Source organism: Taeniopygia guttata, chromosome 3 (genome assembly GCF_048771995.1).
Source record: "Taeniopygia guttata chromosome 3, bTaeGut7.mat, whole genome shotgun sequence".
NCBI lineage: Eukaryota > Metazoa > Chordata > Aves > Passeriformes > Estrildidae > Taeniopygia > Taeniopygia guttata.
Genome location: NC_133027.1, coordinates 81,280,666 through 81,300,391, shown reverse-complemented (window position 1 = coordinate 81,300,391; position 19,726 = coordinate 81,280,666). Strand labels below are relative to the sequence as shown.

At 40.4% G+C, this 19,726-nt stretch overlaps 2 protein-coding genes across 8 annotated transcripts in view; both read left to right on the top strand.

Moving 5' to 3' along the window:
- Positions 1-3,545, top strand: part of HEATR5B (HEAT repeat containing 5B) — a 53,510-nt gene extending 49,965 nt beyond the window's left edge. For all 3 annotated transcript variants that reach the window (XM_041715265.2, XM_072927192.1, XM_041715263.2), the window contains 2 exons: positions 768-981; positions 2,593-3,545. In XM_041715265.2, coding sequence (XP_041571199.2) covers positions 768-981; positions 2,593-2,897 — 519 coding nt within the window. In that variant the 3' untranslated portion in view covers positions 2,898-3,545. The remainder of the gene's footprint in view (positions 1-767; positions 982-2,592) is intronic.
- Positions 3,546-6,511: 2,966 nt separating this feature from the next.
- The window catches only part of STRN (striatin), a 61,173-nt gene continuing 47,958 nt past the window's right edge, over positions 6,512-19,726 (top strand). For all 5 annotated transcript variants that reach the window (XM_030268453.4, XM_030268452.4, XM_030268451.4 and 2 more), the window contains exons 1-2: positions 6,512-6,922; positions 19,545-19,648. In XM_030268453.4, coding sequence (XP_030124313.4) covers positions 6,614-6,922; positions 19,545-19,648 — 413 coding nt within the window. In that variant the 5' untranslated portion in view covers positions 6,512-6,613. The remainder of the gene's footprint in view (positions 6,923-19,544; positions 19,649-19,726) is intronic.

The window sequence follows — 19,726 nt, the reverse complement described above, 5'->3', positions numbered from 1 at the left end:
TTCACTTGACTTTTGAAAAGTCAAAAATTCTGGGTTATTTGTGGGGGATTTTGGAGGAAGATCTTTGTATACCCCAAAAATGCATTCATAAATTCATCTGAACAAGATCATCAGTGAGTCATTTTCCCAAACCTTGGTTTTAATAATCTCTGCTTTCCGCAGAGAGGGAGGAGGAAAAAAATAAAATAGAAGGATGACAAGGAGAGCATTCTGTGATCAGGTCATAGTATGGCTACACATACAGTTCTAGGCTACTACCAGCACAAAATAAAGAATGAGAAGCGAGGATGGAAAAGTCCGACACTTTTGGCTACAGCCTTGGCTTATATTAGAACAATAAGATCACTTTGTTTTAAGTCGTTTTTATGGGCTGTGTTGCCCTTCTGGAATTTGAATAGCATATCATGATTTTGAAGATTAGGCTATTACTAGAGCTGGTAGTTCTGAGACCTAAAGATGCAGTTCACTGTGAACTGGTGTGACTGACTTGTGTGACATTAACTATGCCTTTATTTTCTCAGAGTTTATATTGTTACTGCTACTTAGTACCTGCATGTTCTTTCTAATTGTCCTTCCTTTTATTGAACACTGGGCTAATACTGCTTTATTAGCTGGGCTGTGTTGCTCCTTTCCTCTTACTTAGTGTATTTCCTTCCCATTTAATAGTCTTTTTTTTTTTAATTTAATCAGAGATAACAAAGTTTATTAGATTCCCTGAGTTACCAAATAACTTTGAAGACACAATGTATTTTTCTTGATTTTATTAGGTTCAAGCCAAGTGTTACCAGCTTCTGCTTTCTGTGTTCCAACACACCAATCGTGCCCTGTCCACTCCATATATTCATTCATTGGCTCCTATCATGGTTGAGAAGTTGAAAGCTGTGGAAAGGAGCCGCCCAAATAACAATCTGGAGCTTTTAGCAGTCCAGGAAGGAATTAAAGTCCTTGAAACGTTGGTTGCCCTTGGTGAGGAACAGAATAGTAAGTATTTATGATTTTCTAGAGAAATGAGTAATGCTAAAATTGAATATTAAACATTAGAAATGTTGCAGTTAGGAACTTGATGGCATAGGCACAAATGGACTGTGTGTGCAACATGCTTTTGTAATTCCAGTGCTAGAACTTTTGTATGCATTAAATTGCATAGCATATACGCCATGATATGCTATAACTTTTGCATTTCTGGTGATTGCAGGAAAAAACCTAAACATGAACTGCAGTAATGAGTGATATTTTACTCTGTTTGGAAATTTGTATTTCATGGTGTTTCAATTTACTTTTTCTCATTTTTAACTTTAATTATTTTACTAGACTCTTATCAGATTGCTTCTACCAGCTCAACAAGTTTTAGCTAAAGAGCCCAAGAAATCGAACTATACTGATCAGAGTATCTTAATTGTAGATGAAGCAAGATTCACTAGATAGAATACATTACTTATAGTTTATCTTTGAGTTAGTTATTCTTCAACTGAAACAATGTGCATTCTGAAGACTTACTGTCTTTCACATTTGACTTCAAATGCTGAAAAAGCTTCTTGTAAAAATACTACTATTGGTTTTTTGTAGGGGGTTTTTTGATTTTTTTTTTTTTGTTGGTTTTTGTGGGTTTTTTCCCCCCAACACACTCCTTGCTGGAGCTTCTCTTTTTTGATAGCATATAAAATTTCTTGAGCCTCATTCTGCTTCTGGAACCGTTGTTTGAAACACATGTGAAATGAAAATGAGAGAGTGACTGAAACAAGTGAGGAAACAGATCATCTGATTTGCTGGCTTGAGACATTCACCCCATGAGTATGAATTAGTCAGAACCTATAATGAAAAATAATTAATACTCTGGTAATCTAAAACAATTTAGATAAATGAGTTACCATTAATTTTTAAATTCTTTGAGCTTAAAATGTACAATTACCAGGTTACACATTTCAAAGGTGTACTTAAAGTCTTACTAGGTACAAAAAATTGCCTTGTTGCTTAAGTTTCGCTGCTTTTTTTGTTCTCAAGGTCAACCCTCTTGATCCCTTTGCCATTTTGGGCTGTGGCCTTACTAGGTCATGCTAGATGAAGTATAGCTGCCCTGCTAGTTTTTGAGTTAGGATCTCCCAGACCAATCCAGTATAAATAACAGCAGATAACTGTCCTTGACTTTTTTGTGAACACTTGCATTCTGGTATCAGTTCACTTATGCTTGCTGGGGATGTGAATACTCAAATTCAATTGAATAACATTTCTGTTTGCCTGAAAAGTGTTTTGAAATCCTTTAATATGATAGGCACTCTACATCTTAAAATCTTTCATCAGTGATCTGCAATTGGATGGTGCAAAAGCATCTCAAAATAAGCATCAGGATCAATATAACTGTAATGAACAATAATAGAAATATTAAATCCAGTCCTGGTAAGACAGAGTGGAGTGATGAAAGCACAGGAAGCCATCTACATTTCATTTGTTTTAATTTGATAATATTTTGATTACAGTTTCTAATGTCAGTTCTGAAAACAATATTAGCCTTCCTTACCTATGTAATAACTGATAATTTTTTTTTTTTTGTTTCATTCTCTGATATGGTAATTACATTTTTTCTTTCATTTTTAGGAGTACAGTTGCTTGCCCTTCTCGTTCCCACTCTGATCTCCTATTTACTGAATGAAAATGCCTTTGCTTCTGCATCTACAGCATCTAAGGATCTTCACGAGTTTGCACTTCAGAATCTAATGCACATTGGTCCACTTTACCCACATGCTTTCAAGACAGTAATGGGAGCTGCTCCTGAATTGAAAACACGTCTAGAAACTGCAGTCCGAGCAAGTCAGGCCAGCAAAGCAAAAGCAGCTGCTAGGCAACCACCACCCACAGTACATTCCACCCCAACAATTAAACTGAAAACTAGCTTTTTTTGAATTACTTTTATTATTTTGGACCATTAAGTAGTGAGAAGCATTGCATTATCCCTACATACATGTCTAATTTTGTGTCATTTGTATGTGAAAGGCTGTCTAATGGAGCTTTGTGTAATTACTTGAAATCCATGCATTACAAGGGAAGTGGTGTTACTTGTATTGGTATAGATTTTTAGGAAATTGTGATCATATTTATGAATTTCTGTTATAAATTATTCACAAAAAATTATTATGTATCTAAATAATTTTATTTCTTTTTAAAAGCTATCTCAAACCCTCCAGTGGTTTTTGAAATCTGGTGATTGTTATCCTGCCATTGTCCCAACACACTAACACAGTGGGGATGGAGAGAAGAGGAAAAACTGTTATGAAGTACTTACCCTGTACCGTGGGGAATTTCTAGTGTAGAAGTATGAATTTTTTCCTTTTATTAAACAAAATTAATAGCGAAAGGGACTTCGTAGATTGTTTCAGCTTGCATGAAAAAAACCCCAAAATCCCTCAACAAAATAATTGAAAAGTTTCAGCCTTTCTTAAGGTGAATGATCAAGCATGCTGTCTTAATGAGTTGTCCTTATTTATGTGGTGTATATCTCTTTCAAATCCGTTTCCATGCTTGAAAATGAATAAAGGATGCAAAGAATCTAATCCCCTATCTCTTCGAATATAAAGAATGCACTTGAAATTGAGTTGATAAAGAGAACTGCCTTCTATCTGCATTTTTGTAGGTGTAGATCTTGGCCCTCGTAATGTGCTCTGTGTTTGCAGTCTTCCTGTTCTGCCAGCGATTGGTTGAATATGTGATGAGTCAGTGCTCTGCCCTTTGTCCAGACTCACAGGTATTTAGCCTTCCTGCTAGATCATACCTGCAGTCCTTGGTCAAGTTTGGAACAGAGGTACTGGAAGACTTTGCACTGTACTGACTCAGGGGGCAGAACACAAGCGAGGGCCAGGCTCCTCCAGTTTTTCCTTTCCCTACCAGGCATTTTTCAAAAGTATGTGGCTCCCCTCACCTCCGAGTCTGATGTGCAGATTTTGGTGCTTAGGGCTCAAGTGCTGTGCTGACCTTGCATGTACAGCCAGGGAATCCCAGTGTCTGTCTGGCCAGGCCTCACCCTTTCTATCAGCAGAAGTACGGAATCATGCATTTTCTTGTGTATATAGGACTCACTTACATGGATTTTTTGACTCAGCTGTTGAATTTATGGGCTTTTATAGGGATCTTTCTATACATTTTGCTTTATAGAGAGAAGTAACATAACCAGAGGTCTCCACTAGGCCTGCTGAATTTCAACTCTGATGTTTCTCTGTATACTCTGTAAAAACTGCATATTTCAGATGCTTCAACTTAAAATACAACAAAGGGGTAGTAAATAGAATTGAATATGACAAATATCTGCTTAAAATATTTGTAGATCACTATTTTTGCATACATACTTGCCTCTAGGCTTTCTATTTTCCTCTAAGACCTTATCTAATATCCCTTTGAGTACCTATGCAAAATGGTTAAGACAGTGCTCTTTCGCCCTATGGTAAGTTGGCTGTGTGCAAAATATTTAACATAAAATCAGAAATGCTTTTATTTCACAGTGAATGTTTTAGTACTAAAGTGAGGACACGCATACTCTAATCTCAACTTTTTTTTCATAAAGATGGTAAGCAAGTCTTGTTCCATTGTTCTGCAGGAGTAAAGATATATGCAGAAGTAAAAACAATGTACTGTACATGAGAAGGAAAGTAACTTCAGTAATTTTTTCATCTTACTATAGGTAGTGGGAATTAAATTGATTTAAACACATCGCTTTCTAATAAGTCTTTCCAGCATTACAAATCTTTTTTGCTTAGAAGTTCTGAACCAGTTTAACACTTGAAAGTATTAAGGAAACTCTTCCAGTTCAAAATTCAACACAAACATTTTGCAAGTAAAACAGAAAACAAGTTTATAACCTGTTTTAGATTCTCTCCCCTCCACCAGGTAGTCTAGGAATTAATGACTTCTTGGAAAGATTTTGTCTATAATCATGTATAGTTTTGTTTACATTAAGTTTTCTCTCAGCACTTGTTAAGTTTTGGTTAGCCTCTAGTTGACAAGATGTCTGAAAACTCAGAAGAGGGGAGGGAAGTGTAACAATCAAGCATAACTAAGAAGTCAGTAGATCTATAGAATAAAGCAGAAGAGAAAATTACACTAGATGTAGAGGGATAGAGAAGGGAGAGGTTTTTCTTTGAATTTTGTGTGGCTGTCTACAACATGCGCAACTCTTGTTTGTATACATCCTTCCCCAGATTAGTCCTCGTTTGCTTCTCTGCTTGCTCCTGATACTAAAGTTATAGTCATGTGGTTTTACACAGTATTTTGGCATCCAATTCCATTTGATTAAAAAACCTGAAGTAACTCGCAATGGCCGTAGTGCTTATTGTTGTTTGTCACTGTCCTTTTCATCTTTTTCTTTGTCAATAGCCTTTTAAATGTGCTTTTTAATGAAACCGTTTGCTCCGCTTCCCCTTCACATCTTTCATCTCTCTGCTGTTTCCTTCCTTTCTGGGTGAGCCTTGTTCTACTCGGGTTCCTTGCCGAGGTCCCCCAGATCACACTCCCTGTCCCGAGTTTTCGCTCTCGTTCCCCACTGCTCTCCGGATGCTCTAAGTAAGCTTCCTTAGTGGTCTTTCCCAGAGAAATGTTCCACCAGCCACAGCCCAAGCTCCGCGGGCAGGGTTATTTACGAAGCAGGCGGCTATGGTTTCGGAGCAGCCACAAAGAACCGGGCACCGCTGCACGAGAAAGCAGCGGGGCGCTCCCAGTGCGCCGGGGCACGGCCAAGGGCGCAAGCGGGGCGCGTCCCCGGCGCCCTCGGGAGCCCCGTGGCACCGCCTTGGTGGCACGCAGCGTGTCTTACACGGTGCTGGCCTTCGGCGCGGCCCGATGGAGAGGCGCCTGCGTCTGCCTTCAGCAAGGCTCTGCTGCTCGGGCGTACATGGCGCGGGAAGGGAGCCCAGCTTCGTCCCTTAGTGCCATGGGGAGAGGGCAGTGCGGCCGACACCTTCCGCCCTCAGTCCCACACGCTCCTGTTTTCCCTGTCCTCGCGGAACAGGCAGCGTGGCCATTCCTCAAAAATGTTATGTCGCTCTCCTTCCCAAGGTCGCAAACGATGTTCAAGAAACCCCTGTAGCCTTGGGCAGGCTTTCCAGCTTTTGGCAGTGAGAGGCCGAGCGCTGCTCGGAACAGGGACGAAGCAGAAGAGCCGGAGCTGCCAGGGCAGGGCCCGGCGGGAGCATGTGGAACTGCTGCGAGACACCTGCCCTTCCCGTGTTCCCGGGCTGAGCTGCGGGACAGCCCAAGCGTTTCAGTCCTGCACGGAGGTGGAGGTGCCATTAACCTGTGCTCCCGCCGCAGGGACTGCCCCCGCCCAGCCGATCGGACCGCACGTCCCGGCGCTGAAGCTCAGCCGTCCGATCGCCATCGCTGGGATTACGGACGGCGCGGGAAGAGGGCTGCCATCCTCCCCGCCATCCAGTGGAACTACAATTCCCAAGAAGCCGCGCGAAGCTGCGGGGCGAATCGCTCCCCGGGTTTGTCCCCGACGGGCCACCGTAGCAGCGGGCGGGGGCGGCTGTCAGGCGGTGACGGCGGGCGGGACGCGCCCAGGTTGTTGCTGCTGCTGCTGCCGGGACGCGGCGGGAGCGGCGGCGGCGAGCCAGGCGGACGCGGCCCGGCCATGGACGAGCAAGCGGGGCCCGGCGTCTTCTTCAGCAACAATAACAATAACAACGCCCTCCTGCTGCCGCCGCCGGCGGGCGGGCCGGGGCTGGAGCCGGGCGAGGCGGCGGCAGCGGCGGCGGCCGCGGCAGCGGCAGCAGGAGGAGGCGGCGGAGGAGGGGGAGTCTCAGCCTCCGGAGCCGCCGCGCCACTTTCGGCGTCCCGGGCTCAATACAGCGTGCCGGGCATCCTGCATTTCCTGCAGCACGAGTGGGGCCGCTTCGAGGCGGAGCGCGCCGAGTGGGAGGCGGAGCGGGCGGAGCTGCAGGTAACACTCGCGACCTTCTGCCCCCCCACAGCCTGGCCCCGGCGGCCGCTCCCCCTCCGTGTCCCTCGTCTCTGCGCAGCTGGAGGGGAGCGGCCGCCCTGGGCGCTGCCACGGCTTGTCGTCTTCCCCGAGAGGGAGCGGCCGGCCTGGCTGTTTCGCTGCCCCGAGGGCGGCCGCCCCCCGCCGCGGCCGGGCGTGGGTGGGACGTGGCGGCCGGCCCGGCGGGGAGCGGGCCCGGCCCGGCGGCGAGCGGCCCCTGTGGCTGTGCCATTCTCGCCTCCTCCCCGGAGTTTTCCGGATGCCCCTCGAGGTCGGCCGCCCCAGCTTGTCGCCAGTTTCAGAAGCCCTGCTGAAATCTGCCCCCGGCGAGCTCCGCGCCCCCGTTGTGCCGCGGCTTCGGCCGCTTGTGCCGCGGTTGCCCCCGGCCCTCGGTGCCGCCCCGCCCGCACGGGGGCCAGGCCCGCGGGACCGGCTGGGTCCCCTTCGGTACTACGGGGCACGTTATGTACTGTTTTCGTTTGAAAAGCGATGGGGCTGATATGCTCATTAATGCATGAAAGGACTGATAGTGATCTTGTGGTTAAAGTACTTGTGAGCTGCTGGCCTAGAGCCATGGCTGTCAGATACTTCAGTGATGGGCACGTTGCATTAACTCCAATAACAGTCGATAATGCAACCTTCGTTCCTCTTTGGTGTTGTTTACAAGAAAATCCCTGTGTTAAACCTTAACGCTGGCCATGTTGCTAGCAGTCCACTGTTAGGTTTTAGTTTGGTCATGTTTGAGACGGAAAAGTGTCTACGGGTTTCTTTTTCAGATCTCTTTTCTTTGTCTTTTTCTTCCTGTCCGTCTCTTCTTTCTATGGCTTTCCTTGAAAGTACAGTCTTTGTCAAGAGAGTCTTGAGTCTGTTTACTAATGGAAACCACTTCTCTATTTTTTTGGTTATTGGGTTGATTTTTCCGTCTTTTAAATTTTACTTTTTACAGTAACGTCAAACAGCCACTCTGAGAAGAGTGGTAGGTGTGGCATTTTTAATGAGAGTTCCCTTGTAGGAATTTAAAGGAAGTGGTCATGAAAACAAGAGAGTAATTTTTATTTTAACTTCCATGATTCAATGAGAAATCGGTTAGTAACTGAATCATATTTCTATTCACTACATCCAGTAAATACTGTGTAGAAAGTTACTAGCTTAGCTATGTATAGGAATAACCTCATGTGTCGTATATCTGGTGGAGGCCCATAAATATCTTGACATATATTCACAGCTGATTCGGATATCAAATATTGCTTTGGATAAAAAAAATCTGTTTTACAGGACCTAGGAAATTTTGTCAGTGTATTAAAAGTAATAACGCTCTGCATATTTATCGTGTCCTTCAGTAGCATGACATCCCTCCTCCTCCCCCAGGTATCCCTCAAAGGTTTGGTGTTACGGATGAGAGAGGAGGAAAGAAATTGAGTATTTAGACTATTAGCAGAAGTCATGTATTATCAGTGGCAGATAACCCCATCACAAGTTGTTTGCTTGAGTGCCTTTGACTCTTGCCAAAACATCTCAATAAAGTTATAATTAGCTGTGGCTGGCATTGCCATGAGCTGTAACAGCATTTATCTGCTGCAGAGTCATGTTCAGGAAGGTGCAAAATTCTTGGCTATCTCTACAGACATCAGGCATTAACGTCTGCTGTGACCATTTGCAGATGAATGTTCTTGGATCCATGTGAGAGGTCTGTGGTATGGGTTCAGCAACTACAGGGTTGGCTTTTAGAAATTGTACACCTGAAGCATGAGCAGTGTTAATTAAAGACCTGGTCTGTGCTCATTCTGAAGCCTTTTGTTGGCCTGTATATTTGGAAATGTTTGACAGAATAATGGAAATTTGATGGTTTCTCTCTCCCAAGATAAAGATGCAGTGCTCCTCATTGTACTTTTATCCAATGCAAATTCCAGTGCTAGATTATCCATCCACTCTTGGGAGCCTGTGGGGCAAAGGACCTATTTAGTATGGTAGTCTTGGTATCCTGTAATTTTTTCCTTCAATTCATCTGTTTCTAAGAGGTAGACTTCTTTTCTCTCTGATTCCTTACCTGCCATGATACTGATATACTTGGGATACATTATTACTTATTACCTTATTACTTATTACCTTATTACAGTGTTACTGCGCTTGGCTTCTGCTTTGTAGTTGCTGGTTAGTTCCACTCTAGCCTCTCTCCAAAAAACACAAAAAACTCCTCATAAGTCAGTCCCATTGTGATTTCCTGGCTTCCTTTTCTTCCTCTCTGGGCTTCTTTTTATTTTCTCTTTTCCTTATCCTTCTAATTAACTGCATTGAACTAAATGTGATGGTCAGGTAGAATACCTTCCTGTTGTGTTCTGTGGTACTTGTTCAGGAGACACACACCCAAGCTCATAATATATGTGAGTTAGCAGGCCAGGCAGTTTAATCTGTTACTGGTCTAGTACTGCATTTCCAAGGTTTTTTTTCCCTATCAGTGCCTGTATTTTTATTTCCCTGGCAAATATTCATGCTTATTCTGATTTTCTAATTATTTTTCTTGAACCTTTTGAAATTATTGTTGCCTCTATTATATAATCTTCCTTATTCAAGGCAAAAGAGGACTTCAGTATTTATATCTATGTAAGCATAATTAGTAAGCTATGTATATCAAATAAGAATGAAAACAGATTAATATGGGGTTCCCCTAGATGCTTATCTGCTGATTACATATTTAACTTTTAATGCTTGCTTTCTGTTTACAGTACTTTGACATCTGCAGATTGAAAAATTATCATAAGAATAGACTTTCATTATGCCCTGTGAAGTAATTAATTAGGATGAATACTAACGTTATTAATTCTCATTTAAGTATTCACAAACAGTGCTTTATGACATTATAATGTATTTTCATATCTTTTCAGAAATTAGTGATTTTCCTTTTCTTAGGTTCTTCTAGCAGCTGCTTGGGAGAGTTGACAAGACAGGGTTTCCTGTTCTGCAAGTTTTAAACTTCAGGGGTTTTTTGTTCTGCATTTTTCTGGACTGACACAGAGACATTTCAGAGTTGTCATTATATGTTGGACATGCCCATCCGAAAATAGCAGAGGATTTGATCAAATGCATGTGCAGGGCACTGAAATCTGTATCTTTGCTTGAGGCAAGTCAGGGGTTGTACTGCCTCCCATATTGGTGTTTTGCCTTAACCGTGGGTCTTCTGACTGCTTGGGATTGACTGTCTCTTTCGGATGTGGATGTTGTTTCCCTTTTAATTAGCATCTGTCAGCCCTGGGGGGTGTCTTGGGAACTCTGCCCCGGGGGCTGGGACCCTGCAGAGCCAGGCGCTGCCAATGCACGTTCTTGTCCCAGCAAGCAGTGAGGCTGGATGAGCTTGGAAGGTGTGTGTGGCTTTTGTTTTGGCTAGAGATGTTGTCTTTGCAAGCAATGCATATGTTGCTGTGGAAAGTTTTGCTTCTGACAAGTATTTTTCTGGCAAAAGTGCGGATTTGCAGATATTGGCATTTCTCCGCATTTCACAAATGGTCTAAATTGCAACAAAATGCTGTAACTGTGCTTATGGACAAGCCCCGGTCCTGCTAAGGAATTTTCTAGCTTTTGTCCTCTTCACTCCTGAAGTTTTCATTTCCTTTAGCTAGTAACTTGTTTCTTTGGAGTAGTAGAGTCCATACGAGTGGTGGGACCTGATAGCATTACATGAAAATTATTTTTCCTGGGTAAACTTTCCTTTGAAAAGGTTTGCAAGGAAATTAGAGAGAATGGGTGGATACAATGTGCTTGTGTTTCTACAGCTTTGTTAAAAATAGTCCTTGTAAGACAGTGCCAAAAGAACAAGAAAACACCACCCAAATGATAGGGAAAGATATAATGAAATGAGATAAAATGTGGTTAAGATAGCAAACAGCTGTATGTAATAGAAGGAATTTGATGGAAGAAATAGATAAGCACTTGAGATGGGGTATGGAAGTCAGATTTAGTAATATCAGCTCTCTGGGACGGGGGTCACGGATGGGGATCTTGCCCCTTGATGCTGCTTTTCTGCTGCAAGAGGCAGGCGATGAAACCGGGCATGCTACGTGCTAAGATTGTGTCCTTGGAGATAGACAAGTTAAAGTAAAGAGGAGAAGGGGCAAATCAGACAGATGGCTGTGGCTATTTATAGTATGGTTTCAGACATTTGTTACTTGATTCAGAAATTGTTGATATTTACAGTTTGTTGGCTTTTAGATAACGGTCCTCTTGTTGGATTAAATTTCTAGTTAGAAGTTGTTCTGATAGCTGGATAATCTGAAAACATTGTTCAGAGAAAAAGTAATGAGCAGTGAGTTGGTGAAATCAGTTATTAAGTTAATGGAAAAGTCCTAAAGATACAGTTTGACCAATAAAATGGAAACATAAATACAATTTGAAGAAGTTTTGTAAAGATTTTCAAGTATGATAATTTAGGTCAAATTTCTGAGATTCTCGGTGAAAGATGAATTGGCAGAAGTGCTTTAAAAGTCTTCTATGAAATATTTTTTCTTTTAAGGCAGATAGTATAAAAGAATCACCAGTGATTAACGTAACGTGCATCTCTACTGCAGAAAAGCTATAATTTCAACTTTGTTGTTTTATGTGTATCAGATAAATCAAAAGAAAGGCAGAAGAAAACAAGCTGTAGTCACAATACTGAGATGTGTTTATTTGGGAAAGATGATGCTAAATGGACCTTGGTGACTACCAGATAGCTTCTCTTTCATAAGTTTTTTTTTTTGCAAACTTTCTATTTGACAGATTCACGTGAAGTAAACTGTGTTCTCCTCTACTTATATGTGTATTTGCCAGCTAATTCCAATATAATAATTGATATGCTGTCATGGCTTCTTTTACTTAGGCAAGGAGGACCAGTGAGAGTAAATGTTCAGTGATTTTCAGCAATTCAGAAGTTTGTAGATGTAGAATGTAAGTACGAACTGATGAGACAGTGTTTTTGTAGGTGTGTACCTGGTTTTTATAGTTTGATTTTTTTTTCCATAATTGATCTGACCATTTTCTAAGATCACATATTTCAATTCTTCTCATATCTGTCAAACCTGTAATTTAATTTTAGTGTAATGAAAATGTGTTTCTTAAGTAGCCTAAATCCTTTAGGAAAATGGTGCTGTAAATGTTGATGTAGTACGAGCTGAGAGTTTTACAATGTTACATTGTCTCCAAGTGGTCTTTAAACCTTTCAAACTCTTCTCATGGAAAGTTATACTTTCAAAAAGAAAAAGGCATCTTTCTGTTTGTCTTGGTTGAGCAAAAATGGAATAGATTACTGTGTTCTAGTTGGAAAACTTTGGTTTTTAGTGTCAGGTTAGCATATGGTGAAACATCCTAAGTGTCTTTATTAGTGCACATGTTTAATTAAATTGATATCTATCTTACTCAAAATGTAGCCCTTCTTTTGAGGGTCTTGGCTTATGGCAGTGTTACTGCATCAGAGATAAGTAACTTGGCACTGTTTGAACAACAACTTGCAAATATAACTTCGCCTTTATTGATGTTTCAGTAGACACAGAAACTTTATTTACTAATTTTAGAATGGTCTGTGTAAAATTCCCCAGGGAAGATCATGTGAATTGCCCAAGACTTTTGGTTCATCTTAATTTAATGCTAAAAGAAGTAAGGCTGCACAAATACCAAGCCTTAACTAAAAGTGTTATCGGTAAACGGTTTTGTGAGAAAGTAAGTATTGGTCAGTAACCTAGATGATCTATTTGGTTTAACAAGGCTGGTGAGCCTTGTCAAGTCCTCATTTCTATGTTTCTTAGTTAAAAAGTGGCAAATACTGAAGTAGATGAGGGATCCTTATGTTTTAGTTTTAAATGCTGAGAAATGCTTGGATACCTGAAGGAGTTCTTTGGAATAATTTCAGAGTGCTCAGAATCCAAGCTTTGCAGACAATAAACTACAAATAAGAATACTCTGAAATGTGAAAATAAAGGTTCATTTTATCTGAATGACCTGTTCTGTGTGGGCTTGTAGATTAACTCATCCAGATGTTATTTTTCTATTTGAAAAAAGTTTGCTATATGCTCACTATTATTGAGTGTTTTTGCAAATAACCCAGTGGTAAAGAAGGTAAGGATTGCAGTGAGGAAAGACTGCATTTTTTCTGGTCTTAGCCAGGAATATGTTTCCCTTTAGTGTAGTCACGTAGGGCAGGATTGCAAAGGCATCGGAGCAAAAATGGCATGCACAATATTCGTATCCTAGCTTGTAAACAGGAGGTAAGAACAAAATCACTTATCTTTGTATTTGTTTCACTTGATGCCCAGGTCAGTTCAGAGTGGTCGTGCATGCTTGAATACAAGGAGTGGCTGATCCTGGATGTAGGAGTCAGGAACTGGAGTGTGCCCATTGCCTCTGCAAATGCTTGTGTGGTCAAGTCTGGTCCATTCCTCTGTTACTGAAGCCAAATCTGAAAATGTCCTCCAGATTTTTTTCTCCCTTGTCTTGCCATACCCCAAGTGATTCATTCAGCCTGTGAACTCCCATTGTCTATTTCAATGTGGGCCGTGAGTCTGTTTATCAGTCCTGGTGCTGACTGCTGTCGCTGCATTTCTGCCGTTCTTGTACAGCAAGTGGAAAGGAATTTGAGCATTTGCAATTTGGACTCCAGCTGATAATATGTGATTATTTTGTGACATGCTGTTGCAGTGTTGCTTATAGAATTACATAGTATAATTAAAAGCTGCGCTCTTGTGCTTTTATCAGTGTACGTGGCACATGCTCTTGGGTTGAAAAAGGTTAATGTTCACCACTTAAGTACGTGTACCACAGAAATGACTGGTAAGAAAATTTTTGCTTATGAAGAATGATTGAATAGGCTGGCTATACATTGCTTGGCAACTGTTCTGATGCTTAAAATTACTAGAACACTGAAAGGCAGCACTGAAGAGAGGATAAAAGAATGGCTATCTGAACAGAGATGTATGTAGTAAAACACTTCAAACTGCAGAAAGATAAGTCTTCCTGGTTTTGAGATCCCTAAGTTACTAATCAAAGTATTGCCAGGTATAAATTGTGAATAAATTCTGGATCATTTTTCAGGAGCTTTTCAGTCATACCAAATTAGTTTTTCAAACAGTGTTTTCTCTTTGAAAACATTGTTAGAAAAACAGAGCCAAAGAATATAAGTAAATGGTATTTTCAGCCATAGTTTTTTTACTGTAAACTAAATCTTTGATTTCTTTTGGATGGTTTTTCTGGCTTTATCTTTGATGCTAGTTTTAGGGCATCTCTGAGAAGTCCAACAAAAATAAGGTGCCAGTAGAAGATCGTGCTCTGCATTGGTCTCATGAGGTACTGTCATCCAACAAGAGCATGTGAGGGATAGATGGGATGAACTACCTTCTGTGTGGGGGGAAGTCAGAAAGGCCTTGGTGCCTGCCAGTCGTTTCAGCCTGTGGCCCCACTTCAGTTTTGTTATCTTAAGTGGCTGCAGGAATTACAAAAGCTTCCTAGCCTCTCTTGGCAGAGTGCTGGTAGGTGTGTGTAGTGGTGTGAAGTATGGTGCCTCTTAAAATTGTTCCTAGTTGTACTAGACCATTGATATTTCCCTTCCCCCTTCCCTCTCTTTTCTTCTCACCCCTGGGGCATGCCTACACTTATTTACAAATATACTTAAATATATAGTACTTCAGTGAGCCAGCTATAATCTAAGATACCCTAGCAGCCTGCAGAATCCCTGTGGCAGATCTTGGTAGACTGGTTAGCACAACTGTTCCAGATTGATTAATCTCTATAACGTATTTAGTTATTTTAGCTATCTGCATATTTTTTGCAATACTTTCCCTGCAATTCCCCCCCCCCCCCACTCTTGTGTCGTCTTTCTCTCAACCTCTGAAGACCTGGTTGTTGAATTATGGAAGCATTATGTAGAGAATTGTGTGTCTTAGCAGCTCTTTGTCAAACGATGTCTGTTGACCTTTAAATGCCCATAAATGTGAAGTGAGATTTACTTTAAAATATTATGATAGATATTTTAGAGAAGAATAGAAAGGCTTTTTATAATTTTTGGGTTGTATGAATTTAAAAAAGCGCCTTTTAATTGAAATAGCTGTAAAATCAGAAACCGATAGAAGTTGATACTAAATGTCCACCAGTTGTTTAGCAGTCATTGTATGCTTATTTTTTAAAATTTCCTGTTAAAGAGAAGTATTTTTTTTTTATCTTCTGCTGTTAGGTAGTGTTAAGGTGTAAGCCTAAAAAGATGTCTAAATAGAATATACTTTAAACATGCTTGTTGTGGTTGCTGATTTGAAGAATTAGAAATTTCAGTGTAAACTTTTAAACATTGGTAAAATCTGCATTTAATAGGATGCGATTTCATTATTTAATTATGTTGTTACAGCTGCTAAGCCTGTATTAGAAAATCAACAACATTTAAAGAGTTGTTTCTAGCACAGTGCTAACTAAAACATTGTGTCACCTTGTTGTCTACTTCACAGTAATGTGGCATTAGAGTCCTTAGGGGAATTTTGTAGAACAGTAGTGTGGTTGTCTCTGAAAATTTTTTTAATATAAGAATGAATGTTATTTCTGAAACCTCTTAGTAGAGAAGTGGAATAGTTAAGGTAGCTACAGTGCTGTAACGTAGACTGGATGTGTATGACACTTTTAGGTTATGTTGCAGTTGGTCATACAAAAAAATTTCTGTGAGATGAAGTTGAAAAAAAAAATACTGGACTCAATGCAGCTGAAATAGACTGTTCCAAGCATGTCTTTTTCCAGTGTTCTCTGGTTTTGTGGTGGCTATTTTTGTGTGGTTTGATTCTGGCTTTTTGTTGGTTTTGTTTTGTTTTCTCCTTTTCTCTTGATTTTAATTTGACAGTTGCATTGGAATACAGTAACTTGTAGCACTTAGCCTGGAATAAACTCGAGGCGGATCCTGCCTTGATTCTTGCTGTGGAGCCAGCGGGGCCGGGTGCTTTATGGTGGAGACATGCGCCCCACCCATAAGGCAAGGAACAATATGAGGTTTTGCATGATCCCCATAGGCAATTTTGAGGTTTGCAAAGAGTGGCTTACAACTTGATGCATTTTTACCTTACTACCTAGAAGGTCAGTTGTCACAGAACCTGTTTGTTGGGAATACTTGTGAATTCTTGAAATTTTTGGCAAACCTTCCTAGGAGTGGTCAAAACACAAGTGTAGAACAGTGTCGAAGATTACTCAAAGTGGAAGGAAATCTACTTTGCTCCTCTACTCCCTCAGGTGTAGCTCAGGCTCCAGGTTTGACTTGGGTTAAAGCTGCAGCCATGGGAAGTTGCCTGTGGAGTCTCAGACTATTGGTAAAATTCTGTCGTATATGACTGAAACATAAGAAAACTGTAGTTGTGCAGTTCATTTACAATTTTCATTGTGTTTCAACTCAGACCTCCTGCACATTCAATGTTTGCACAGACATTTAGACAGGTATTGTCTATGTATTTTAATTGGAACTAGTGATCCTACAGTTGGCACTGTATGGTTCTAGAGACTGTGAAAATACTGCTACATGTCATAATTTGTCATTTTAGATATTTAAACTCATTGTACTTGTTTATTCAGTTTACATTTATCTGCAAAGCGTTTGTTTTACAGTATGAACATTTAGGTTCCTTTGCATATTTTCGGTGAATTACCAAAATAATGAAATTTTAAAGAATGAAATCTGTTTAAGACATATGAACTGTTAGTATATTACTGTTAATATGCATTTTCAGCTATTATTCTAATACTGTCCTTACTTGCAATATAATCAAACCTGAATATTTTCATTAAGAATTTCTCACATAACATTTAAGCTTACATGTATAACTGATTTTTATTGTCCACTGAGGCTGATGTAATTGTAATTACTCAGTATATGTATAAATGAGGGATAAGGGTTACTAACATCTTGTGGATAAGAAAGGGAATATTTCTCTATGTTATAAAAATGACTAAATGTAAGTATTCTCATTTCCAGAGCCAGAATTCTTCAAAACTAGTGAGTATTAGGCATGCTACTCTGAAGAAAAGCATGAACACACTATGCTAAAAGCCATGCAGCCCCCAAGGAGAGAGCAAAATTATTCTCAGTTTCTGGAAGTACTGGTAAAACTTCCTATCTGTAAATTTTAGATTTATTAACCTTAAAGGATCCTAGCAATAAGCTTATGTACGGCTGGAGAAATGGCTCTCAGGCTAGGGATTCTTCTGTTGTTTCTGTGGGCATTTTAAGTAAGAAACACAAGTATTTCTTGAAAATCCAGGAAAAAGGAAAGTTCTAAGACAACATTAAGAGCATGGCATATTACTGACAAGAAAAGATGTCCACATGAAGGAGGTGTCATATGGTATTTCTTAATCATATCCATTTATGTCTCTCCCTCTTACAAAAGGAAGCTGTTAAAACTACTAAGAAGTTGCATTTTTTAGTTTAGTTTAGGCTGCTACCAGTGGAAGATGATTTTAGTCTCAACTATTAGCACAGTAATGCTGCTTTGACCTTTGTAGTATAGCAGTGTGTGAGCTGTGTTGTTTGCCAACCTTTCAGGTAAAAATGCTTCATTCCAGTGTGTTCAGAAGTCAGTTCATTCTTGGCTAGAAATTGCTTGCAGATAGCAGGTCACATAATAGATCACTTCAGCTTGTGTCCTGATGGCATTGGATGATCTTCTTCATCCCAGCTAAATACACATTTACATCATGATTTCTGTTTTTAAAGGTGCATTTTGATGTTCTCTCCCTTGTGACGAGAAGAGCGCATGTTTAGTTCCGCCGGGCCTATGTGGAGATAGGGAGTGAGAATCTGTGTGTCTGCACAGTTACTGCAAACTAAGTTATATGTGCCTGAGATGCTCCTCTTGGGAGGGATGCTGACCTTGTTGAGTTGAGATGCTTCTTGCTCAGTTACATTCCTCAGGGTAGGAAATGCTGACTCCAGCATCAACGTTTCTTTTTCCTGTGCCCTTCTTTAAACCTGGACGTAAAATTAGAATTCAATTGTAGTTGCTGCCAGAATAGGAGATCTTTTGATTGTTGACTTTTTTTTTCTTTTTTCTTTTTTTTTTAATTCAAATGTATTTCCCCTGTTGAAAGTGAAGAGTGACTTAGTTGGAGAGCAGCCAGTGTTTTTCTCTTGTCATAAACTGGCTGGTCTAGTTGGTGACTGGCAGTTAAGGATCCTTCAGGTGTCTGTCAAGCTATTTATTGGCTGTACTTGAGCAGTGAAATTATGTCAGCTGGTGTGATATTTTAGAGCAGCTGCTATTGCTGGCCACCAGCAAAAGGCTTTGGGTGTGAGATTAATCTTGCCTAGTCACCAAAGTCCAACTGAGTTAGCTGTGTGCCTTCCCTTTATATTGCCAGAGAGAAAATGGCATTTAGAGACTGGTTTTTCTCACCTTGGGGTAAAAATCTGCAGTCAGATTCTTTGGAAGCAACTATCTCCATTAACTAAAATATTTGGGGACTGCTTGCAAGGTTGTGACAGGTGAGGATAGGATATTCCTGCTCATTTCTAATCCCTGACTTTCCTGGGTATTTATTTAAATTAAAGAGTTATAGGTCGTCATGCTCAACAGCTGGTGGTGTGGGCCAGTTGCCATTTTTCCTGGCTGTGCTTCTTCAGAGACAGATGAGATGCATGGAGACTTAGCTGTAGAGGTGCAGAAAGCTTCTGATCCTGGAAATGGCAGGTGAGACTGAGGCATGATGTGGTCACTGCCTGTAGGGTATTTTTGCCTAAAAGTGTATGTATGAGTTGAGCAAGCACAAGAACTTGCCTCCTGATTTGAACATTAGGTAGAAAATCAGGTAGTTCTTCCTTTATGATTAAGAATTTATATCTTGTATTTATCATAATTTTCTGTTTAAAGGAGATTTTTCACAGGCAACTGAATACTTGTGCTGGAAGTTGATAGAGGTTAGCTGTCTATTTTCTGCTTTACTTTTGTTTGCTTATGTACCATTTCTCTCCTTGTCTCCCTCACCAAAATACCTTTCCCTGTTTTCCTTTTCTTCCCCTCTTAATTACAGTATTTCTGGAGAGCTTCCCTTAACCTATTTTAGTAATTATGGTAATTAACACTTAATCCTGTATATTGCAAACAGGTTTTTTTTTTCTTTTGTTATTATTTTAGGTGAACATGGTTTACATTAGGTTTTTTTACTAGTGTCATGTATCTATAGAATTATACCCTAATTATACACTACATCAGTTAGTGAGCAGAAATACTTTATCATCTTCTCTTGATTATTGTTGGTAAATACTTTTATCTGCTGAAGGCTTTTTCTATGCTTATTTTATCCATTCCTTATCCTTTATTGAATGTTTATCCAAGTTAGAAAACAAACCCTGTCACACAAACCAAAATTGCTTTATTTCTTATCTTTTTCTTTCCTTTGTTTTTTGGTCTGTAGTGAGCATGCCGTTTAGAAGCGGCATCTATACAGTGATTTTTAAAGGGTTTAATGTTTACGAAGCATAGTAAGCCAACTCCTTTCGAACTCTACAAATGAATATTAAATTAACTTTGGAAGACACACACACTTAAGAGCTAAGCTGAATAATTTTTAGCAAGCAGATTCTAAATTGAACTTCCTTTTGCAGGCCCAGATTGCCTTTCTTCAAGGTGAAAGGAAAGGACAGGAAAATCTGAAGAAGGATCTAGTGCGAAGAATCAAAATGCTGGAGTATGCACTCAAACAGGAAAGGTATGCTGCTTTATGATCAGTATGTGGTGAAGAAATGCTGAAGACAGAACCTTTATTTTTGACAAAACCAAGAAATAT